This window comes from Prionailurus viverrinus, chromosome B4 (genome assembly GCF_022837055.1).
Source record: "Prionailurus viverrinus isolate Anna chromosome B4, UM_Priviv_1.0, whole genome shotgun sequence".
Lineage (NCBI taxonomy): Eukaryota > Metazoa > Chordata > Mammalia > Carnivora > Felidae > Prionailurus > Prionailurus viverrinus.
Window position 1 is genome coordinate 75,819,254 of NC_062567.1, and position 24,968 is coordinate 75,844,221.

The following is a 24,968-nucleotide window of genomic DNA, read 5'->3' on the forward strand; positions in this document are numbered from 1 at the left end:
TGAAGATATTTATCCACTTTTTTAATGAAAAAACTTTTTTAAATGTTTATTTTTGAGATAGAGAGACTGAGCATGAGCAGGGGAGGGGCAGAGAGAGAAGGAGATACAGAATCCGAAGTGGGTTCCAAGGTCTGAGCTGTCAACACCGAGCCTGACGCGGGACTCGAACTCACGGAGTGTGAGATCGTGACCTGAGCCCAAGTTGGACACTTGATCAACTGAGTCCCCCAGGCGCCCCTGTAATCATTTACAGATGGGCACAGGAGGCTGGCCATAGCCCTGGTCCTTGGAGGGATTTCCACTTTATATTCTGCAAGAGAATAGGGCTCATGACAAGCGCATGTCATGATTCTTTTGCAGCAGGCACCGTCTGCACACGTTATGTATGAAATGCCTAGTCCTCCCATCTACCCATGAGGTAGGTGCGCTTTTATCTTTCTCACTCTAGAGATGTGGCAACTGAGGCACAGAGAGGGTGAGGAAATTAACCAAGGTCACTCAGCCAGGAAGGAGCAGAGCCCCATTTTGGACCCAAGTCATCTGGCTCCAGAGTCTATGTCCTTACCTCTGTGCCACCTCATTGTCTTGCTACGTGCTGTTTTCTATCCTGGAGGTAGTTTATCAGCTCTGGCAGGTCTCCAGAACCCAAAAGGACTCCATTCAAAAAGCAAAAAGTAGCCACATCAAAGGCTTTTTGAAAGTTTAAGTCATGTTCATATAGTTACCCTTTAAGGAATTCTAATAAATTGCTCAGGCATGAGTCTTCCCCAGCAAAGCAGTGAGTGATGTTTCCTTAAGTTTTGAGTGACTGATGAATCTAATTTTTGTTATCCATCAGTTGACAGATATGCACAGGGATGTTTTCTGGGAGGCAACAGTGTGTTAGTGAAATGACCACTAAAGGTGCACGCAGGATTCAAACACCGGCTGGACCGTGGAAGCTTGTGGGGCCCTGCCCCGGTTACTGACCCCAGACTAGACCTTTTTCTGTTCCACGTGACTTTGGGGACTCTCCCAAACCCTGACCCTTGAGGATAACAGAGGTGCAGACAAGGCTCAGAGGTGGCTACATTGATTTATTGGAAACACAGATCAAGACAGATGAACATGACAGAGGTGGAAGGGGAGTGGTTGGGGGTGGGATATGGCCATCAGCCCCATGACAGCCTAGGGTAGGACCTTGTCCTGGTCCTCTGGGCCCCTCAACCCCCTTCGTATGGGCGTCAAGGGGACTTTTTAGGGGTAGCCTCTCCCAGCATGGGGCAGCAGAGCCGAGGAAGAGGGGATCACACATAGACATGAGAGGCCTGGAGTGGGACAGACCTTTCAAAGTGCTAGAGAGGTAATTGAGAGCTTGCTCCATGGGGAGGCTGGGTGGGAGAGACCCCAGGCCCGAGGCGTGAGTTCGGCCGCCTAACATTTGCGGCAGCTGCTGGCGCAGGACCCCACGCCACAGGAGCTGATGCCGCAGGAGCCCACACCTCCGGTGCCCAGGCCGCAAGACGTGATGGAGTTGCAGGGGCCGCAGGGCGCGCACATTCCGGTGCTCACCGCCAGGTTCCCGCTGCAGGGGGCGCTGCACGCGCTGCCGGTCACCGGCCGCGAGCCGGACACGCAGAGGTCCCCGCAGACGACCCCGCCCCGGGAGCTGCTGACACCTGCACAACCCAAAGGCTCATGAGATTTCTGGGGCGGGAGGGGGGGCGAGCCATCAGCCTCCCAGATGATGCAGATCCCCGGGCCCTGAGCACTATGTATTAAAGTCAGGAGAATCTTTACTTACAATGCTAGGCCCAAAGCTGTGGTCTTTCCTGCTCTCTGACCCCCAATCCCTCCTGCTGTGATGCCAGCCCACTTTATGATATTTAACTTTCAGTGGAACCCCACCCTCCAGACTCTGCTACCCCTTATAGGAAAGGAATAAATCCATCCACACAGGGGCTGTGTTACTCACAGACATTCACGGCCCCAACGCCTTCACATAGTCTAGAGGGAAGAAGAAAAAGGCAACATGAGTGACTCATCCAGAGTTTCGGATAGAGCTCCCCCACACCTTGGGGCTGGGTTGACAAGTGGTCAGCGTGGAAGCAGAGGGTCTGAGGGAACAGCCCTCCCAAACCACCCCTGTCCCCAAAGTGATGAATCAGAGGTTTTCCTAGACCGCTGGCCATTGCTGAGACAGAAGAAAGGATGGAGTGTATTCAAGGGGCAGGAATGGGCAATTCAGAGCCAGGCTGGGTTGGGCCTCACCTCTGCTCCTCGCCCTCCAGCAGCCGCCTGTAGGTGGCGATCTCGATGTCCAGGCCCAGCTTGGAGTTCATCACCTCCTGGTACTCCTTGACCAGGCAGGCCATGTCCTGCTTGGCCTTCTGCAGGGCGGCCTCCAGCTCGGCCAGCTTGCAGCGGGCATCGCTCAGGGCCGCCTCGCCCTGCTGCTCAGACTGGGTCACCGCGGTCTCCAGCTTGGTGTTCTGGGGCCCAGGAGAGAACAAAGTGGGTTATGGTCCTGGGTGTCTCGGTCCATTTCCTTCATGTGTCCAGTCTCTCCCCTCCCCCAGCTGGGGACACCCCAAGAACAGGCCTCTCCCCTTCATTAACGGAGTCCCCCTGAGGGACCACAACCAGGGACATGAGTCCTGCAAATGGGCTGGATTATGAATGGTGAGAGCCAGTCGGGGCACACACTGCCTGTGTGGCCCTGGGGAGGCCCCAGGCGACCCGTACCTGACACTTGGCATTCTCGACCTCGGCGGTCAGCCTCTGGATCATGCGGTTCAGCTCGTTGATCTCCTCCTTGGTGCGGCGCAGGGTCTCCCCGTGCCGGATCACCGTGGCCTTCATCTCCTCGCACTGGGGGGAAGCAGAGGTGCTCCTGAGGCTCAGGATGGAGGTTCCCACCCATTCAGACACCACAGATGGTTGGGAGGTTGTACAGTGCTCAGCCTGTGCAACTATACATGGCAGCCCTGCCCAACAACTGTAACCTAAGAGCTCTCTGCCCTTCTGTCACCATCCCTAGGGATCAGAAACCCCATACAGAAGAGGCCTTGTTAAGTGTATACCAGGCTGCCCTCGTGCTGTCATGTCTAGGAGACAGGTGTCCTGTGCCCCTCACCTTGCTGCGGTACCAGGACTCAGCCTCAGCCCGGCTGCGGCTGGCGATGTCGTCGTACTGAGCCTTGATCTCGGCCACAATGCAGTCCATGTTCAGGTCCCGGCTGTTGTCCATCTTGACGATGACCGAGGTGTCTGAGATGTGGGCATGGAGAACGCGGATCTCCTGCAGATGGTGGGGAACGTGTTTACGCCCCAGCCTCACCCACAACACTGTGGACCCAGTCATCTCAGCCCTTACCTGGTCTCTACCCCAGCTCCCACTACAGCCTCATGGACTGCAGCCCCCCAGCCAACCCAAATCCCTGGCCAATCAGTCCCAGGCCCCAGCCCCCTCTTCTAGGCTGGCTGCTTCTTTTTGACCTGGACCACGGCCCCTCACCTCCTCATACAGGCGCCGCAGGAAGTTGATCTCCTCGATCAGGGCTTCCGCGTTGGCCTCCAGATCTGACTTGCGGAGGTAGGCACAGTCCACATCCTGGAAAAATGGGGTGTCTGTGAGCTCAGAGGACCCCGGTGCTCATTACCCCAAACACTCCCCTCTCTTCTCTCCCATTCGTGGAGGCCAAGGGAAAGGACTCCCACTGTTCTATTCCCATGCCGTCGCCATACTTTCCGACCGGCCTGGGGTGGGCTTTGCAACCTCCTGCCCTTCTGAGAACAAACCCCTTTGTGCCTGAGATGGGCCGCCAGCCTTTCTCTCCTCTTATGGTCCCAGCTCTGCTTCTTACCCTCCCTATCCCAACAAGCCTGCCAGACTGACTCCCTGCTCGCCACCTCGACCCCTCCCTGTCCCCTGGCAGTCCTCCAAGACCACCTGGTCACTCCGGGTTCAGCTCCATCCTCCCCAATACCCCAGGGACTGGGCCCCTCCTGTTGGTCAGACTTGCCCCAGTGCTAGACAGGACGCTGTCCCTCAACAGAGAGACTGGAGCTGCCCTGCCTCCATGGGGTCCCCGCCAGAGACCACAAGTTCTAAAGCACAGTGGGACATCCGCCGGTCAGCCCAGCCATCCCTTGCCCCAGGGCAGGGTGCTAAGGCACAGTCCAAGGTTCTTGCCCTTCATCGGCGACCTGAATGAGCCTTCCATGACCTGACCCCTGGGATTTCCCAGCCCGATTGGGCCAGGTCGTGTACCCCACGTGGAGGTTGAGATCCTCTGGGTCTCCCCAGGAAGAGTCTGTCATTCCGAGATCCCTGGTGTCTGTGCTTCCGGATCCCACGTCACTCACCTTCTTCAGAGCCACAAATTCATTCTCAGCTGTTGCTCTCAGAGAGACTTCCTCCTCATACCTGAGGCAGAAGAGGGCAGAGAGGGAGGTCAGGGAAGGGCGGGTCTCACCAGAGGCTGTCTCCCTTTCACATCAGTGGAGGGGGCAGTATTGGTGAGCTCCCAACAGCTGGAATGCAGCAATTCTGCTGTCTCCGTTCTATCTGGTTAGATCTGGAACGGGTTTAGGATCCTGTCTCGACTTTAAATTGAGGGGTCCAGAGAGCTAAGGTGTGGGACCTCCCAGCTCCGTTCCCACAGCTGCCGTGAGGTCACCTTAGGAGGCACGTAAGGACTCAACCCCCGGCCCCATGCTAGGAGAGGACAGTGTCACCTCTGGGGCAAGGCAGCCCCAGCCTCCCCTCATCTGGCTGTCCAACCTGGCTCAGGTGTGGGGGCCTATGACACCCGTCCCCCATCAGCACTCAGCACCCCAGGCAGTGGCACTCCTGGGGCCCCGGGGCTTGTCAGCCCCGAACCACCAGACGCTCAGGTGTTACGGGTGGGAAAACTGAGAGGTCAGTCAGCAGGAGGCAGCCAGGGAGCCTGTAGAAGCCTCCTCCCCACGGGGCCTGGGGGACAGTCTCTGAGAAGGGAAGGCTGAGTAGGGGACAGAGAGGTCTCCTGGGGGCATCCCGGCCCCACCCTGAGGCAGGCATCTGGGCAACAGTGGCGCAGCTGAGATGACCCTGCCGCGCAAGTCCCCGACCTGCATGGCCCCTCGTCCTTCTGGAAAATTCTCCTCAAGTCTAACCCAACGGGCTCTAAGCCAAGTCCATTTCCTGTGCCCTGCGTCACTCCGGGCCGCACTCACTTCTTCTTGTAGCCCTCCAGCACCTCCTGCACGTGGTTGAGCTCCGAGGCCAGCCTCCCGCTGTCGGCCTCCACGCACTCGGCCTCCCGCCTCAGCGTCTCGATGTAGCCCTCGAACAGGGGCTCCAGGTTGCTCTCGCAGCACTTGCGGTTCTGGTAGAACTGCCACTTGGTCTCCAGAAGCTTGTTCTGCTGCTCCAGGAAGCGCACCTGCATTCAGGGTGTGGGGAGGGGTCAGACGGCTCTTGGGGTCCCCAAGCCAATTTGGGGTGGGGCTGGGGTGATTGCTTTAGGGGCAAACTCCCAACCCTGGGGCTCAGCAGACATTGGCAGAGATGGGCAGTGGGAGACAAGGTGACTCCTGGATTTCCCTCCTGTGATCTCTGTCTGGATTTTCTCACTCAGGGATGGGAGCAAGGGGCTGGGCAAGGTCAGCGTCTGCTCTCAGGTAAAGTGAGTTCTCCAGACCTGGTGAGTCTAGGTGGCATGTGTATTCTGGAGGCAGGTAGAGGTCTCCGGTTGGCCTCTGGCTCCCCCCTGTCTCAGTGCCCAGCCTGAGTGCTGAGCATGGGTGGGCTACAAGAAGGGTGTGATCAAGGACAGCCACCCACTGGCTCATCCTGCGGGACTCTTCCTATTTCTTGTGTCCATTTTGGTGTCTGTCTGTGTGCATGTTCTGCCCTCTTCCTCTGACAGGCCAGTTCCAAGCCTGTCCTTGTGTCTCCGTGGGGACCTGCCTGTCTGGACAGAGGTTGCATATAATGGCAACACTATCAAATCAGGAGCCTCTGCTCTGTATCCTGATGTCCTCGGTCCTCATGTGGCCTGGGTGGGTGTCCATTTCATCCATCAGAGCGGGAGCTCACCTGGACCTCCTGTCTCCTGCCCCTGACTGTCCTCAGTGCCTAGCCCAGGACCCGAAGGCTCAGGAAGGGTGTGATCAAGGACACCCACCTTGTCGATGAAGGCAGCGAACCTGCTGTTGAGACACTTGATCTGCTCCTTCTCCTCGTGCTTCACACACTGCGCATTGGGGTCGATCTCCAGGTTGAGGGGCGTGAGGAGGCTCTCGTTGACCGACACGCTGGTGATGCAGGGCGGGCTGGGGCCGCACACGCCGCCGGAGCGGTAGCCGAAGGTGCGGCCGCAGGAGCCGGCGCGGAAGCCGCCGCAGACGCTGTGGCTTCCGAAGCCGCCGGTGAGGCCGCGGTAGCAGGAGACGCCGCGGTAGGGGGCGGCGGTGATGCAGCAGCGGCCGGGCCGGGGCCCGCAGGCCGAGGCGCAGCTGAAGGTGCGGCCGCAGAATCCAGATCCGCAAGTCATGGTGCTCCTGGAGGCTGGGGTAGCAGAGTACAGGACCGAGGTCTGGAGTCTTGTGGAAACTCCAATGTGCTCCGTGAGGCACCTCAGTCCTATTTATGCTCAGATCTGAAGGGCTTGGCTGTGCATTTCGGTCAATTTGTGCTTTATGGGCTTGGGCGGTTAGTTGAGTCCAACCCCTCTTTAGCACATGCTTTCATGGTGGAGTGGCCCGCACCCTCCTCAGTGTACAGGATGCCAACCTCTGGGATGTAGGGGGACTCAGTATGTTTCATCTTCAAAGTGCCCTGCCAGCAGTCTATGCACTCATCTGAGGAGATTGGGGAGAGAAGGGCAGGGCAGGAGAGGGAGGAAGGGGGCCAGGAGAGGAGAGGAGAAGCAAGGCCAGAGGCTGGGAGGTTCAGGGCACCTGTGTGTGTGTGTGTGTGTGTGTGTGTGTGTGTGTGTAGTGGGGTGGTCAGGAGGGGACTCAGGAAAGACTGAGGTGTTAACAAGTAACATCCAGAAGTTTCCATTCCAGTAGTGGCCACCATGCTACTCTACCACAAATGTGCATTCCCCCCATCCTCAGACTGTCTAGCGGGCTGCTGAGATACATCCCATTTTTCCTGTCAAGACAGCAGCCAACGGTTTATTAAATATGTGTGTGTGTTTGTCTTTTTCAACTTTTATCATGAGAGTTTCTGAACATCTGGAAACGTTGAAAGCATAGCATAAAAACACCCTGAGATGTTCACTGAGTTATGTAGATTCAAGAGTGGTTAACACTGTGCCAGCCCTGCCCGCATATTTGACAGTTACAGAAAGTATGGCACGTGTAGAAAGCAGGACCGTACCACTGCGCGTGCAAGAAAATTAACAACAGTTGCAAAGAATCATTTACTAGCCGTTCCATTTTCAGCCTTCCTAATTGTCTCAAAAGTTTTAAGAAATCGGTTTTATGTGACTTGTCTTGTGGCTCCGTCCCTTATATTTAATTTTTTTAAATGTTTATTTATTCTTGAGAGACAGAGCAAGAGCAGGGGAGGGGCAGAGAGAGGGAGACACAGAATCTGAAGCAGGCTCCAGGCTCTGGGCTGTCAGCGCAGAGCCCAATGCAGGGCTTGAACGCACAAACCCTGAGCCGAAGTTGGTGCTTAACCGACGGAGCCACCTCGGCGCCCCTCCATCCTTTCTTTATATTTTAAAGATACTGGAAGTTAACTCTAGAGTTGACCTGTTCAGTGTGGCATCCTGTAGGCGTATGCGGCTGTTTAAATTTAAATTGGTTAAAGCTAAATAAATTGACAATGGAGTTCCCCAGTTGCAGGAGCCACATGACCACAGGACCACTGACTACCTTACTGGATGGCGCAGGGACAGAACATTTCCACCATCGCAGCTTGTCCACTGGATAGTGTTGGTCTAGAGGCTTGTCTGGGTTCAACTGACATGTTTTTGGGCAGAATACCTCATGAGCAATGCTATATGATTCTTATTATGTCACCCTAAGAAGCACAAGATATCAGGCTGTTCCAGTATCTGTGATGCTAAATCGGATCACTTGCATACATTTCCCCTTTGTAATTAGAAAGAACAATGTAGGAAAACATATATCCTATTTTGATCAGAGGATATTTTCTTGTCTTTTTTTCTTTTGGCCACCTACTATCTGATATTTTATGTCGTAAGCAATCTCTAATTCTCCCATCAACCATACGAAGTATGTATCATTATCCCCATTTTACAGATAAAGAAACTGAGGCTCGGGGAGGTTAAATAACTTGCCCAGTATCTCCTAGCTAGTTAAGTCATGGAGCCCAGGAGAGGCAATGCCTTCTCACCTACACGCTGTGACAACCCCCAGATTTCCTAACTCTCTGGAAATTTTCAAGAGGGGTAGGGAAAGTTGTTTAGGAGGGGATATCTGTGGAATTTATGGCTGGGAAGAATCAGTCTTGGGCAGATGGGCAGTGTCACGGGGGGTTGGGATGGTTAGAACCAGGAGGGGCCAATGGTGTGGGAATGTAGCACAGGGGCAACGTGAGGCTGGGGCTGGGGATCTATAGGGTCCTGTGGCTGAGAACTGAGCGGTTTTAGTTATTTGTATACCTCTGGTGCACTGTGAGTATCTTGACAGAGGGTACTGTTTCTACTTACCCACAAAGCCTCCTACTGCAGGGGAACAGGTCTAGAAGAATTCTCTCATAAAGTACAGAGATTTGCATTATTAAATGAAAGAGAAGAGAAGCGATGTGGATGGCAGCCCCCTGTAGCTGCCATGTCTTAGAGGTAAAGGCAGGCAGGGCAGCTTGGGGAAGGAGGAAGGGGGGTGGGGCTGGCGGGAAAGGAGAAGGAAGGAGGGGAACAGACCGGGGCTGGGGATAGGGCTCTGTGTGTTTGTGTGAAACATTCAGGGCTGAGGCCTTGTGACAGGACAAACACGGGCTCGTGGACTGTGTCAGCCATCTGGCTGTCCAGGAGGGTGTGGCACCTGCTGTCACTTTATGTGTTTGGGGAGCTGGGCCAGCACTTCCGAGACCCTTTATACCCTCATTGCCATTCTGGACACTGCCCACAGTTGAGCCATGGCAGTGCTCCCAGCAAACCAGTTGGCTGGTGTCCTGAGGAGAAGCACTGTGAGTCAAGGTACATCTCACACATGCTTTACCTTCTCCACCAGTGTAACTCCTTATAAAAATGACATGCATAAACATGAGCTAATTACTAATAGCTGGCCCTTCCTAAGCAATTTTAAAGACACCAGAAACAATTTAAAGAAACGAGATATAAGAAAATCAAATTTTCACCATTTCATTGAATTTCAGGCATTATTAATTGCAGCTAATTTTTGAAGACCTGAAAGGACATTCGTTCTGTATGTTTTCTTGGAGTAAAAAGCTTGTGGTGGGGGAGGGGGAGAGAAGAGAGGGGGAGGGCTGGCTGAATCACCACCATAGTCTTGGCTCTGGCAATATGGGTTTTATCAAGGGTAAAATAGTTTTTATTGAGAACTATGTTACCCACACAAAAGAACGTATAGGCGGTGTACCTACCCCCTATAGGAAGAAATGAAATATACATGTGACTTAGGTGCTTCCTATAAGCCTCATTCTGGTTGTACCCCATTTCTTTCTGGCCTAGGGACAACATCTCTCTGGGATTTTGTGTTTACTCATCCCCTTGCTTTTCTTAGCAGCTTTAGAACCAAGGTATGCATCCCTAAACCGTAAATTATTTAGTTTTCCGGTTTTTAAAAATATTTATTTATTTTGAGAGATCAGAGACAGTGTGAGTGGGGGAGGGGCAGAGATCGAGGAAGAGAGAGAATCCCAAGCAGGCTCCATGCCGTCAGTGCAGAGCCCAATGCGGGGCTCAGTCTCACAAACCGTGACCTGAGCCAAAATCAAGAGTCAGACGCATAACTAACTGAGCCCCCCAGACGCCCCATAGTTTTCCAGTTTTTGAAGTTCATGTAAATGGAATTGTATTGTGTGTATTCTTTTGTGTCTGGCTTCCTTTTTTTCAGCGTTGCTTCCTGTCGCTGTATTGTGTTCATACTCACTGTATGAATATGCCACAATTTATTTATCTCTCCACCCTGATGGCCTCATGGTTGTTTCTAGGGTCTGTATTATGAACAGAGTGGCCATGAACATTCTTCCCATGTCTTCTGGCATATCTGTGGAAGGGTTTTGCTAGGGTATGTGGTTATTTAAAAAAAAATATGCAAGTAGGTATATGCTTAGTGTCGAAAGCCATTTCATGAGTCTTCTTCCAAATTTAAAAAATCATAACATCTCTTGATGTTCATCTTACCTCCTACTAGATGCTATGCTGATTGCCCAACATGCACTAAAGCATTTAATTTTTACAATTACCCTCTGAGGCAGGTGTCAGGTGAGGACACTGAGGTCTAGAAGGTTAAGAGTCTTGCTCAGTTTGTGTCGTTAGTGGCAAAGCCGGCACTCAGAGTCTGCTGGTATGTTTGATCCCAGTGGAAGGGATGAGCTTATCTCATTGCCCCTCTACCATCGTTAGAAGTATTACACAATAGATGGTGCTGGTATATAGCACATTAACAGACACTCTCACTGATCCCTTCCCCCAGGACCCTCTTCAGGGCCCCTTACAGTGCTCTGAGGGTTCAGGGCCAGAGGATAGAGAAGAGCTCACCCTTGTTTGTGGTGAGCTTCCAGTTCTAAGAGAAAAGCTGGACACATATGCAGATTGTGAACAAAAATGCAAACCTTGCAACACACCAATGAGCACAAGTGTTTGGTTCGTGGATCTATTCCAAGGGCTTGGCACATAGTAGGTGCTCAATAAATATTTGTGGAATGAATGAAACGAATGCCAGCTGCCTATTAAATGCTGAGTAATGGAACCATCAAAGCTTGGTAGTTAATTGTGCAAAGCTTTCTGGTAGGGTGGGGTGGGGATCAGATGTAGCAGACCAGAGGGCAGCCATTCCTGGGAGTGGGGGATGGGTAGAGAGACATTCCTGGCTGGGGCCTGAAGGAGGAATGAAGTGAGTAGATGTGTCCTTGACCAAAGTGAAGTCCTTGAACTGAACAATGATGAGAGTGGTCGGGAAAGCCAGCCAACAAGGGCAAGAATCTTGAAAGCCATGGGGCAAAGTAGAGACTGAAGGGTAGGATTGGGGAAGGAAAGAGAGAAGTGGATGGGAGGTGGATTTCTAGGGAAAAGAAGGGAGAAGATCCTTGATCTTAGACCATTACTCTCTACGGCTACTTGGAAGGACATAGACCATCTGGGGGGTGAAGGGTATGGGAGGGAGGGGAGACTGGGAGAGATGAGGGAAGGGCTTGAGGAGATGCAGGGGTTCAGCCTGCTTAGTGGGATGGATTTCATCAAGGGCAGAGTTCCTGAGTCAGTCTTCATTTCCCCATTCCCCCAGGCAGTCCACAAGAGCCTTTGGCCCCGCCTTCCTCTGGTGAATTCTAATGGATAATTGGCCACTGTCCCAGGCTGACTTGGCTGAGAAGGCAGGACTCTGACTTGGGCCTCTCAACTCATTAATCCAGTCATCCTGCCTGCTGGCTGGCCTAGGGTCAACTCCCTCGTATACAGCCTGAGTGTTATGTAAACAGCCATTCCTTCACCCCTCAACTCCCCTCACTGAAACTTGGCCTGCACCTGCTTTCTGTGAACAGAAAGTATGAGCTGCAAGGTGAGAAAGGGCACAGCCCCTTAGATACCTGCAAGCCTGGTATGCAGATGTTTTGGTATCCTCCAGATGTGGAACCTGCAGGCTGCCTCCCACCTTGTAGTTTTGAAGCAGAATCCCAGAGATGCGACTAGCCCTACTTCTGAGGGCTCTACCTCAGTGGGCTCTGTCACAGCATCTCACTATCTCTGCCTCTCCCACAAGGTCCTCCAAGTTTCCCTACTGTCCACTCTCTGAAAACCTCCATGCACACTTTTTACACCAATACTGCCCCAACTGCCTCTTTACTGGCATCTGTTGTCACCCTTTCCAGGGGGCCTTTCTTACCTTTTGCATCAGACTAGCTGCATTCTACGTTGCCCCAGAATGGGCACTGTCAGTGGCACCTGGGTGGCTCAGTTGGTTAAGCATCCGACTTTGGCTCAGGTCATGATCTCATGGTTCATGGGTTCGAGCCCTGCTTCGGGCTCTGTGCTGACAGCTCAGAGCTTGGAGGTGCTTTGGATTCTGTCTCTCTCTCTCTACCCTTCCTCCACTCATGCTCATGCTCATGCTCTGTCTCTCTCTCAAAAATAAACATTAAAACATAAAAAAAAATAGGCAGTCTCAGTAGACATTGCATTTCTGAGCATCTGATGATACAGCTGAAAAGGAGCCCTCTTCAGACTTCCAGCCTTTCTCACAAATGTGGGTCTGTCTTCCCAGTCAGATTGGGAACTTCAGAATCCATGTCTCCTTCTTTCTCTTAGTGCCTTCCTCCCTTTTTCCAAAATTAAGACAGACTTCAGCATATGGCAGAGATGTAGCCATCACAGAAACCCTGAATTCCCCAGCAAGATGTTATCTCATCTAACCCATCATCCATGTGGGGGAATCTGTCTTACAACATTCTTCACAGGAGAAGGATGTACTGAAGGGAAGCTTGAACAAGAACTTCCTAATGTTAAAACCACCAGATTTGCCCCTTTTTTCCAGGTATCCCTTGAAACAAGATCCACTTAGGCTATAAGAAGAGCCTCTAATCTCCTGATATGAAAGTTTTTTTGTTCACCCTGTTTCTGTAAACACCGTGGCTACTCCAGAATAAAGGGTTTTTCTCTTTTATATAAAACTTCCCTAAATGGGAGATATAACACAAGCACCTTTTTAGGATACCACGACTACCTGCTCTCCTTCTGGGATGTTTCCCTCAACTCCAATTTCCATCTGTCCAGCTGCAGTGAAAATCTGACTTCTGTTGCTCTCTTTGGAGTTCCGCTGTACCTGGATGGATGGCATACCCCCCACCCTCAACTTCATGCAGGCTACTAACCAATCAGGGGGCTTCAGGATCAGGAAAGAAGCAAGATAAGTGAGTATGTCATTGATTTATGGCTGAGGATTTTTGGTGGTCTGTTAAGGCCAAGTTAGAAATACAAATTTATGAATTATTAATAGATAACAGACTTCTGGGACTGCCCAAGCCTCTTTTCATCCAGTAGTATAGTTGCCTAAGGATTGCTGACATTGTCCCTTTGCCGAAGAGGAGAGATCCTCCCTGGGACTTCCCTGGGGGCAGTTGGTCTAGAGTGGGGATTGAAGGAGGGGCATTTGATTTTGGGTTCTCTTCCAGGATAAAAGAAGTAACCATGGCCAAAGGTCTCAAGTCCTCCCTGTTCCTTGGACTGAAATCATAGTAGAATAATAATAGTAGATAACATTTACTGAGCACTTGCTATGTGCCAGGTGCTGTGTTAAGCATTGTTCATGTACAATTTAATCCTTTTACTAGTCCTTTAAGATAGACACCATTAGTGGGGATTTTACATTGGTGGTTTAAGAATGTGGGTAGGTACATTCTACCAAACCTGCTGATATATCTACAGCAGCAGCATTAGCAGCAATAACAACTACAAATATGATTACATAATTAGAGTGTCAGGCTCTGTTCTAAACGCTTTACATGGATTAATTCTTTTAATCCTTACAACAGCTTTATGAGGTGGATATTAATATCCCCATTTTATAAATCATGAAATGAGGTACAGAGAGGTTAAGTAATTACCTGAGGTTACATAGCTAGAAAGTGGCAGGGCTGGACTTTGAAACTAGGCAGTTTGGAATCTGGGTCTGTGTGCTTAACTGATATGCGATGTATTTAAACTTTTTATTTTCAATCATATTAAGAAATGATTTTATGTAGTCATGAAGCACACACATACACACACCACATACAGTTGAGACAAAAAGGAAATAAAATGTTTTTTTTTACTACATATGATGCACTCTGCTATTTTCTATTCCACTCTGCTTGATTTTGTTCTAATCTACTTCATTAAAATTCTTTTTTTTTTCAACGTTTATTTATTTTTGGGACAGAGAGAGACAGAGCATGAATGGGGGAGGGGCAGAGAGAGAGGGAGACACAGAATCGGAAACAGGCTCCAGGCTCTGAGCCATCAGCCCAGAGCCCGACGCGGGGCTCGAACTCCCGGACCGTGAGATCGTGACCTGGCTGAAGTCGGACGCTCAACCGACTGCGCCACCCAGGTGCCCCTACTTCATTAAAATTCTATTTGCTTCTATTAGTGGGCCACAATGTGAACTCTGAAAAAAATGCTGCCCCAGAGCCTCCTGCTTCTTAATGATTATAATAAAACACATATGTACTGTGTTCTGGAGTTTAATGAGCACGTGGACATCTCTGTAATTTTCCCAGGCAGTGCTGGAAGGAAAGACTTAATATATTTCCTAGAGGAATGAAGTGCCTTGCCCCCAGATCACACAGAGCTGTTCATGGAAGAGCCTTGATGTCCATCCAGCCCTGTTGGGTTCAAGGCCCACACTATCCACACTACAGGCGGCACACGCCAACATGGATCTGTTTTGACATCTGCCAAGATTACTGACAAACTGCTGTAAAGGGAAGGGGGTTACAGGGTTGGTACAGCATAGGAAGCAGCACAGATCTGAGGGGGGAGGTGGAGGCAGGGGGCTGGATGCCTTACTGATGGCTCTGTCTAGATTGATTCTATTATATTCTGAGCGAAATGCTATACAGGCTCATGACAGTAGTGTCTACCCCATGCTTTCTGGGCCCTAGAGGAAAATGGAAGTTTGAGATGAAAACCAGACATACTTATCTTTTCTTGGAGCCTTGCTGGAAATAGTTGGGCATTCCTGAAGCCAGCGAGCCACTGTGTGTCCCCTTAGGCCCCATGGAAGATTTTGAGGAAGGAAATGCCTCCTCTTTAGCATAGGCTGGACAGAACGGTCTCATGTTTTGGCCTCAGGACTGGTCTGTGTGCAAACTGAGATGGGCGAGTGTACACATGAACAAATGAGTGTGTGTCCATGTGTATGTGTGTGTGTGTGCGAGAGAGAAAGAGAGATTATGGGTGGCAAGGCCAGTATGTGAGTGGGTTGTGTGTGTGTGTGTGAGAGAGAGAGAGGGACAGAGAGAGTCATAGAGACAGAATATGTTGATAGGTGTAGGTGAGGGCTTTGGGGGCTGGCATGGGGGTATTGGGGCTTTGGCCAGGCAGATATGGGCTATCGGTGTGAGAGGGAGACCACCAAGCGCACCCCAAATTTCACATCATCTTCTGTAGATCTCACATTCTCCCAGTGTCCCAAGGCTGGTCCAATCAGCACCACGGACAGCGGTGGCGGCCTCCTGAAATGGGGCGGTACAGGAGCTGTAGCCCCGCCTTTCTCCTCCCTCCATTCTAATCTGAGTCATTGCTTCCCATCATCGAATCCAAGAGTTCCGCCAAATGCGTAAAAGTAGTGTACGGGGAGGGTGTGAGAGAGGTGAGTTGGCCTTTTGAAGATAAACATTGTGCAGTTTTGGGTAAAAGGCCATAAACATCTGGCCGCATCTGGCCCTCAATTAAGCACATAAGGGAGGAGCCAAAGCAGCTAAACAACCCAAGCCAATAAAGACGTCTAATTGCTCCTAACTCGTGGACGCACTAGGCGCCCGGCATATATAAAGGGCCCAAAGATGTTCAAGACCTGAACACTTCAGTCACCGTACCCTCCATTAGTACGTCTCCCTCCTCAGAGCCTCCCTTGCCCCAAGAATCACCATGACTTGTGGATCTTACTGTGCTGGCCGCGCCTTCAGCTGCATGTCGGCCTGCGGGCCCCGGCCTGGCCGCTGCTGCATCACCGCCGCCCCCTACCGCGGCGTCTCCTGCTACCGCGGCCTCACCGGCGGCTTCGGAAGCCACAGCGTCTGCGGCGGCTTCCGCGCCGGCTCCTGCGGCCGCACCTTCGGCTACCGCTCCGGCGGCGTGTGCGGCCCCAGCCCGCCCTGCATCACCAGCGTGTCGGTCAACGAGAGCCTCCTCACGCCCCTCAACCTGGAGATCGACCCCAATGCGCAGTGTGTGAAGCACGAGGAGAAGGAGCAGATCAAGTGTCTCAACAGCAGGTTCGCTGCCTTCATCGACAAGGTGGGTGTCCTTGATCACACCCTTCCTGAGCCTTCGGGTCCTGGGCTAGGCACTGAAGACAGTCAGGGGCAGGAGACAGGAGGTCCAGGTGAGCTCCCGCTCTGATGGACGAAATGGACACCCACCCAGGCCACATGAGGACCGAGGACATCAGGATACAGAGCAGAGGCTCCTGATTTGATAGTGTTGCCATTATATGCAACCTCTGTCCAGACAGGCAGGTCCCCACGGAGACACAAGGACAGGCTTGGAACTGGCCTGTTCCAAGGAAGACCTTGGAACTGTCAGAGGAAGAGGGCAGAACATGCACACAGACAGACACCAAAATGGACACAAGAAATAGGAAGAGTCCCGCAGGATGAGCCAGTGGGTGGCTGTCCTTGATCACACCCTTCTTGTAGCCCACCCATGCTCAGCACTCAGGCTGGGCACTGAGACAGGGGGAGCCAGAGGCCAACCGGAGACCTCTACCTGCCTCCAGAATACACATGCCACCTGGACTCACCAGGTCTGGAGAACTCACTTTACCTGAGAGCAGACAGACCTTGCCTAGCCCCTTGCTCCCATCCCTGAGTGAGAAAATCCAGACAGAGATCACAGGAGGGAAATCCAGGAGTCACCTTGTCTCCCACTGCCCATCTCTGCCAATGTCTGCTGAGCTCCAGGGTTGGGAGTTTGCCCCTAAAGCAATCACCCCAGCCCCACCCCAAATTGGCTTGGGGACCCCAAGAGCCGTCTGACCCCTCCCCACACCCTGAATGCAGGTGCGCTTCCTGGAGCAGCAGAACAAGCTTCTGGAGACCAAGTGGCAGTTCTACCAGAACCGCAAGTGCTGCGAGAGCAACCTGGAGCCCCTGTTCGAGGGCTACATCGAGACGCTGAGGCGGGAGGCCGAGTGCGTGGAGGCCGACAGCGGGAGGCTGGCCTCGGAGCTCAACCACGTGCAGGAGGTGCTGGAGGGCTACAAGAAGAAGTGAGTGCGGCCCGGAGTGACACTGGGCACAGGAAATGGACTTGGCTTAGAGCCCGTTGGGTTAGACTTGAGAAGAATTTTCCAGAAGGACGAGGGGCCATGCAGGCCGGGGACTTGAGCGGCAGGGTCATCTCAGCTGCGCCACTCTTGCCCAGAGAGGAGACCTCTCTGTCCCTTACTCAGCCTTCCCTTCTCAGAGGCTGTCCCCCAGGTCCCGTGGGGAGGAGGCTTCTACAGGCTCCCTGGCTGCCTCCTGCTGACTGACCTCTCAGTTTTCCCACCCGTAGCACCTGAGCGTCTGGTGGTTTGGGACTGACAGGCCCCGGGGCCCCGGGTGTGCCACTGCCTGGGGTGCTGAGTGCCGATGGGGGACGGGTGTCACAGGCCCCCACACCTGAGCCAGGTTGGACAGCCAGATGAGGGGAGGCTGGAGCTGCCTTGCCCCAGAGGTGACACTGTCCTCTCCTAGCATGGGGCCGGGGGTTGAGTCCTTATGTGCCTCCTAAGGTGACCTCACGGCAGCTGTGGGAACGGGGCTGGGAGGTCCCACACCTTAGCTCTCTGGACCCCTCAATTTAAAGTCGAGACAGGATCCTAGACCCGTTCCAGATCTAACCAGACAGAACGGAGACAGCAGAATTGCTGCGTTCCAGCTGTTGGGAGCTCACTAATACTGCCCCCTCCACTGATGTGAAAGGGAGACGGCCTCTGGTGAGACCCGCCCTTCCCTGACCTCCCTCTCTGCCCTCTTCTGCCTCAGGTATGAGGAGGAAGTCTCTCTGAGAGCAACAGCTGAGAATGAATTTGTGGCTCTGAAGAAGGTGAGTGACGTGGGATCCGGAAGCACAGACATCAAGGATCTCGGAATGACAGACTCTTCCTGGGGAGACCCAGAGGGTCTCAACCTCCACGTGGGGTACACGACCTGGCCCAATCGGGCTGGGAAATCCCAGGGGTCAGGTCATGGAAGGCTCATTCAGGTCGCCGATGAAGGGCAAGAACCTTGGACTGTGCCTTAGCACCCTGCCCTGGGGCAAGGGATGGCTGGGCTGACCGGCGGATGTCCCACTGTGCTTTAGAACTTGTGGTCTCTGGCGGGGACCCCATGGAGGCAGGGCAGCTCCAGTCTCTCTGTTGAGGGACAGCGTCCTGTCTAGCACTGGGGCAAGTCTGACCAACAGGAGGGGCCCAGTCCCTGGGGTATTGGGGAGGATGGAGCTGAACCCGGAGTGACCAGGTGGTCTTGGAGGACTGCCAGGGGACAGGGAGGGGTCGAGGTGGCGAGCAGGGAGTCAGTCTGGCAGGCTTGTTGGGATAGGGAGGGTAAGAAGCAGAGCTGGGACCATAAGAGGAGAGAAAGGCTGGCGGCCCATCTCAGGCACAAAGAGGTTTGTTCTCAGAAGGGCAGGAGGTTGCAAAGCCCACCCCAGGCATGTCAGAAAGTATGGCGACGGCATGGGAATAGAACAGTAGGAGTCCTTTCCCTTGGCCTCCACGAATGGGAGAGAAGAGAGGGGAGTGTTTGGGGTAATGAGCCCCGGGGTCCTCTGAGCTCACAGACACCCCATTTTTCCAGGATGTGGACTGTGCCTACCTCCGCAAGTCAGATCTGGAGGCCAACGCGGAAGCCCTGATCGAGGAGATCAACTTCCTGCGGCGCCTGTATGAGGAGGTGAGGGGCCGTGGTCCAGGTCGAAAAGAAGCAGCCAGCCTAGAAGAGGGGGCTGGGGCCTGGGACTGAGTTGGCCATGGATTTGGGTTGGGTGGGGGCTGCAGTCCATGAGGCTGTAGTGGGAGCTGGGGTAGAGACCAGGTAAGGGCTGAGATGACTGGGTCCACAGTGTTGTGGGTGAGGCTGGGGCGTAAACACGTTCCCCACCATCTGCAGGAGATCCGCGTTCTCAATGCCCACATCTCAGACACCTCGGTCATCGTCAAGATGGACAACAGCCGGGACCTGAACATGGACTGCATTGTGGCCGAGATCAAGGCTCAGTACGACGACATCGCCAGCCGCAGCCGGGCTGAGGCTGAGTCCTGGTACCGCAGCAAGGTGAGGGGCACAGAACACCTGTCTCAGACATGACAGCACGAGGGAAGCCAAGTATTTATTAAAAAGGCCTCTTTTGTCTGGAGTTTCTCATCCCGTGGGATAGTAACAGAATGGCACACAGCTCTCAAGTTATAATCTCTGGGCAGGGCTGCCATGTATAGTTGCACAGGCTGAGCACTGTACAACCTCCTGACCATCTGTGGTGTCTGAACGGGAGGGAAACTGCATCCTGAGCTCAGGAGCACCTCTGCTTCCCCCCAGTGCGAGGAGATGAAGGCCACGGTGATCCGGCACGGGGAGACCCTGCGCCGCACCAAGGAGGAGATCAATGAGCTGAACCGCATGATCCAGAGGCTGACCGCCGAGGTCGAGAATGCCAAGTGTCAGGTACGGGTCGCCTGGGGCCTCCCCAGGGCCACACAGGCAGTGTGTGCCCCGATTGGCTCTCACCATTCATGATCCAGCCCATTTGCAGGACTCATGTCCCTGGTTGTGGTCCCTCAGGGGGACTCCGTTAATGAAGGGGAGAGGCTTGTTCTTGGGGTGTCCCCAGCTGGGGGAGGGGAGAGACTGGACACATGAGGGAAATGGACCGAGACACCCAGGACCATAACCCACTTTGTTCTCTCCTGGGCCCCAGAACACCAAGCTGGAGACCGCGGTGACCCAGGCTGAGCAGCAGGGCGAAGCGGCCCTGAGCGATGCCCGCTGCAAGCTGGCCGAGCTGGAGGCCGCCCTGCAGAAGGCCAAGCAGGACATGGCCTGCCTGGTCAAGGAGTACCAGGAGGTGATGAACTCCAAGCTGGGCCTGGACATCGAGATCGCCACCTACAGGCGGCTGCTGGAGGGCGAGGAGCAGAGGTGGGTACAATAGCCTATTTTCTCTCCCAGCCCTGCCTGGGTTCCCAGCGTGCCATGTGCCCTCTGGCATCACTGGACTCCCATTTCCAAATCTCCCCATCCTGCATCTTTACAGGTAATTTGAGAAAGTCCTTTTAGTTTGTTTCTAGCCTCCTTTGAGTCAGTCATGCCCACTTATGTGCTCATATGAGATTGGTATTTTTGCAAATCTGCCTTTCAGAGCCAGGAGTCAGGCCCTCCTGATTGTTTTCCCGAGAATCCTAGTCTGGGCTTTCAGCCACCCTCTCTTGAACTTGTCTTTCCCCTCCTGGCCTTGGTTGCACATAATCCAGCATCTAGCTTTTGTCTCAAGGCTGGCCTTGGCCCCATTCAGGAGTTCATATTTATCCTGTAATGACTGACTCAATGGGGGATTTTATCAACTCACAGTTATGTATTGTAAGCACAGTGGGCTGCCCTAAGTGGTGGTCCATTGCAGTAGGTGGGGCGGAAAGTGGACAGATAGCAGGGGCCTGTCCCTTGAGGCAGCGGTGTCCTGCTCTGGGCATTTTTGCTTTTTGCTAGTGTTGGAGGTGGCAGGGCTGGAGGGCAGCTGACCATCTCCTATGTATACAACACTCCTAGAATGTTGCCCCTCGGTTGGTCAGGGAAGTTTCATTAGCGGACAATTCCACAGCGAAGAGTATCTCAAGATTGAGTTTGGAAGGCCTAGAGTTAGCTTTGGAAAGTGAGAAGTCCAGCCCTCCACCACATAGGGCTCATGGGGGCGGGGAACTCAGAAGCGTTGGTGTGGGTCCTCTATGAACCCTGGGCATGGGGTGAGTAGGTGGTGGACTGCAAATTCTCCCCACACCTGAAGCTGACTTTGTCAACCCTTTGTCATGGTGCAACCACAGGGACTCCCGTTCCCTTCCCTTAAGGAGTCGCGTTGTGTGGGAAGGGAATGAGGGTTGAGTGGAGTTAGGTGGCCCAAATTATAGCCCTGCCTCTATCACCGGTTATTTCCTCTCCCTGGGCCTCGCTTTCTCCACCCGTCAAATGAAGGAACTCATGGAGACAGCCTGTTCTAAATGGGCCCTAAAATCCCATTCATTCATGCGACAGTTGTTTATTGGCCGAACACTGTTAGGCACTGTCGATTCTTCAGTGGGGAAAAGACAAGACAAAATGTTCTGCCCTCTTGAGGCCCACGTTCTAGTGACCGCAGTCAGACCAGATTTAGGAATTTAAATCTGCACTTCCTCGAATGCGTTTACAAGTCAATCAGAACCAACAGCAATCATAGCAGCCGACAGGTCTGAACTGCTCACCACGTGGCAGGCACGGAGCCCTTACGCAGGTCCCTGGATTCCACCCTCACAGGGGATCTAGGAGTAGATACTCCCGATCAGGAGCCAGGTGGATTGGAGGGCAGGGCAAATCTGAGGTTGCTAGCCAGCCAGGCGCACTGGGCATTCTGTCTCCAGAGCCCTCGTGGCGGCTGGGCTTCCCGATTGGCGCGTTTATAGCCCCTTCCCCAAAACAAGTGCCCAGAAGGAGGGCACGGACCTCCCTGTCGCCTCTGGCTCATGGCACCGACCTCTCTCTTTTCCTTTCCCAACAGGCTGTGCGAGGGCGTCGGCGCTGTGAATGTCTGTAAGTAGCTCTTCCCTTCCCGTCTGCTCCCGTCAGGGGGGCCCCAAGCCTTCTGGGAGGGGCGTGTTCGCGACCCCCAAGCAGCCTGGCCGTGGCTGTGCCTGATGCGTTCTCCTCCCCCTCCCATGCAGGTGTCAGCAGCTCCCGCGGTGGCGTCGTCTGTGGCGATCTCTGCGCCTCAGGTGCTGCCCCTGCTGTCACCAGCCGCGTCTGCAGCGCCCCCTGCAGCGGTAACGTGGTGGTGGGCACCAACTCGTGCGGGGCCTGCAGTGTGGGCTGTAAGAAGTGCTAAGAGGCCGCAGCGTCCCTGCCAGCGCGCAGCCACGTCCCCCTCCGCCCGGCCTGACCCCGATCGCCCCACCGCTGCCCCACGACCGCCAGCTGCCCGCCCCCAACAACCAGTCGCCAGGTGTGCACCCTCGGCACGTCCTCCCTGGGTGCTCCCTCTGTGCGCCACCCCCCGGGCGCCCTGAGCCCTGTGCACCTGGGGCGGCACCTTGGCCTCTTTCCGTAGCCTTAACTAGTAGTGGATTTATCATCTTGAGGATTCATCCTTTCTTCTGCCTTTTGTGTTGTTTGCTGGATTCATTCGTCCTGCCCGACTCCCTCACCTAAGCTTGCGGGACAGGGCAGGCCCTAGACTCTCCCTGTCTCCACTTCCTGGGAATCTGCCAGTGCGCTGGATCCTGTGGAAGGGAGGTGGGGAACACTGACGGTGGTTTTCCTGTAACTCTGTGAGGCCCATGGCTGTGGGAGGGAAGAGCATCTCCTTGCAGGGCTGCCTGCAGAAGCTTCTGAAAACCCAGCGACGTAACTGCCAGCCCCTTTGTCTTCGTTTCACTCTGTGTTTCCAATAAACTAACTGTAGCGTATCAAACCCGGTGCCTCAGAGTTTTCAAAGTGCCAGGGCTGTCCTGTGATAGGAGCTCCCTGCTCCCTCCTCAGGACCCCTCCAGCCACTTAGTTACTACTGGCACTGGGTACGTCCCTCTGATCTTGAGCGATGCAAGCCTTGGAGACACAGAAGAAGACCCAGCGATGCAGGGAATCACGTGTGGTCATGGATTTCTCTAGACCACGATTTCTCAGCTTCAACAATATTGACATTTGGGGCTGGAGCGCTCTTTGTTGGGGGGCTGTCTTGAACATTGCAAGGTGCTTAGCAGCATCACTGGTCTCTACCCGCTAGATGCCGGGTGCACTCCCCAACCCCCATCCATTGTGACAACCCAACATGTCTCTAGAAATGGCCACGTATGCCATAGGAGTTCTCCACCAGGGTGATTTTGCCCGCCACCCCAGGGGCATTCCCGGAGAGGAAAGAGCATGAGGAAAGGTGTGAAGATGAGAATAGAAGGAAGGAGTGTGAGACAAGCAGTGTGGGGGAGAGAAAGGGCACTGGGGTTGGAGTCAGACTAGGCTTCTAATTCAGCGTCCTGCCTCTGCCATTTCCCAGACGTGTGACTTAGGGCAAACTGCTTCCACAGTCCGAGCTTCCCTTTCTTTCCCTCCCAAGATCCCCCAAAGTTTCATCAGGTCATGACATCAGCTTGAAGTTCAGGATCTCACTATTTGAATCAGATCCAGGTATGAACAAGGCTCTTGGGACATGGTTCCTTGGTTGCAGCACCCACCCCCTCATTATGGTTTATCTCTATCTGAAGACCTGTGAATTAAGAGTTTTTATGTCTACCACACACCTGTCCTGCAACGGTGAGATGGGGGTAGGATAGCCACAGTGGGCACTCCCATTTAGAGGGAGGAAAAATTGGGGGCACTGAGAAGTCACTGGTTCTTAGCAATTCCAAGTATGGTCAGCCAGGCCCTGCTACCTCCTTCCGTTGTAGAGTGTCATTAGTGTCCACTTTTGCTCTTTGGAAGTGGTCCTCCTCTGTTCTTGGCTCTATCCTTTGGGATCTTGGCTCCGTTTTCTGGATCGCTCTTTCTTTTCCATGACAAGTGGCTCATGTTTTCTTAGCCTGCTTCCTGTCTATAGGAGGTTGGGGACCAGAGGCCTGTTTTCATCTTGAACTATCTCTATTGCTTTTCGTGAAATGGCTGTAGTTCTTTTAAAAATGTTTCTGGGGTGCCTGGGTGGCTCAGTCAGTTAAGCGTCTGACTTTTGCTCAGGTCATGATCCTGCAGTCTGTGAGTCCAAGCCCCACGTCGGGCTCTGTGCTGACAGCTCGGAGCCTGGAGCCGGCTTTGGATTCTGTGTCTCCCTCTCTCTCTCTGCCCCTCCTCTGCTTATGCTCTGTCTCAAAAATAAATAAACATTTAAAAAAACTTAAAAATGTTGTTTTTGTTGTGTCAGAATTTGCTGGACAGAAGCTATCCCCATAAATCTCTTTGAGATAGGCTCCTCTCAACCTTAGACTGAGAGTCACAATGCTTTAGGACAATGCCAAAGATTCTTGGAAGCCCTGTTGCTTAGTAGACAGAATATCTCTGATGGCGCCTTTCAGATGCTTAGAAAACTTTTGGTCCACAGAGTGAGTCTAAGAGGCCATGAATTAAATCTTTTTGAGATCTCAGCAAATGATCTAACAGTCACAGTGTTCATCTGGCTTTTGCTTGAGGGCGTGGTTTACTGGCAGGGCTTTGAATTTGATCTTTGTTCTGCAGCCATTTCTTACTTTGAGAACCTTTTGCTGACTGGAAAGACTGTCCTTCTGAGTTATGTTAAAAAGCCGAACATTTCCCTCCACAGTCCATCTCTGTCCTCTTGTGTTTTATCGTAGGCAGCTAGGAGAAGCCAGTGGCACCTTGGTCATTCTACCTGGAAACCCTGGCCAGATCCCCAGCTCCATAGATGTCCTTTGTACCTTCCTTGTCACCACAGGCAATAGTACTGCCAAACTTGTCACCACTACATAATATGGGTCACCTTTTACAGCATCTAGTAGTAACTTCTTCATTGTCCGTCCAGCTTTCTCTAATGGTCTCCTGGAGGACATTCAGACTCTGCCTGATGCCTGGTCCCAGAACCAGTCATGACCGAACCCAAGTTTGTTTGTCCGACGTGCAGCAAAGCCGATCATTGAGATGCTGAGTATGCAGAAAGACAAGGTTTATTCAAGAGGCAGCCAAATGAAGAGACAGGATGATGGCAAGCCTACAACTGACCTCAGTGAAGGGGGACAGAACAAGTTTTTTACAATCATAGGAGTTGAGGTCATATATATATATATATATATATATTAATGGAAAGGCAGGGAAACTTATGACTATTCATGAAAACAGATCGAGCGTGCGCCTTGAGCAAACATGCATGTAACATACATCCCATGTTCACTTGGGGGTGGACTCTTAGCATCAG

General features: G+C 53.0%; 2 protein-coding genes across 2 annotated transcripts; one reads left to right on the forward strand and one right to left on the reverse strand.

The window, feature by feature from the left end:
* Positions 1-1,413: 1,413 nt before the first annotated feature.
* Positions 1,414-6,521, reverse strand: LOC125171189 (keratin, type II cuticular Hb1). The gene is made up of 9 exons (XM_047868379.1): positions 6,153-6,521; positions 5,200-5,408; positions 4,348-4,408; positions 3,497-3,592; positions 3,116-3,280; positions 2,725-2,850; positions 2,251-2,471; positions 1,955-1,986; positions 1,414-1,658 (listed from the first exon to the last, which is right to left on the reverse strand). The coding sequence occupies exons 1-9, from the start codon at positions 6,519-6,521 to the stop codon at positions 1,414-1,416; spliced, it is 1,524 nt and encodes a 507-aa protein (XP_047724335.1).
* Positions 6,522-15,758: 9,237 nt separating this feature from the next.
* On the forward strand, positions 15,759-21,941 carry LOC125171192 (keratin, type II cuticular Hb6). Its single transcript, XM_047868382.1, has 9 exons — positions 15,759-16,127; positions 16,892-17,100; positions 17,861-17,921; positions 18,677-18,772; positions 18,989-19,153; positions 19,415-19,540; positions 19,794-20,014; positions 21,618-21,649; positions 21,781-21,941. The coding sequence occupies exons 1-9, from the start codon at positions 15,759-15,761 to the stop codon at positions 21,939-21,941; spliced, it is 1,440 nt and encodes a 479-aa protein (XP_047724338.1).
* The last annotated feature ends 3,027 nt before the right edge of the window (positions 21,942-24,968 follow it).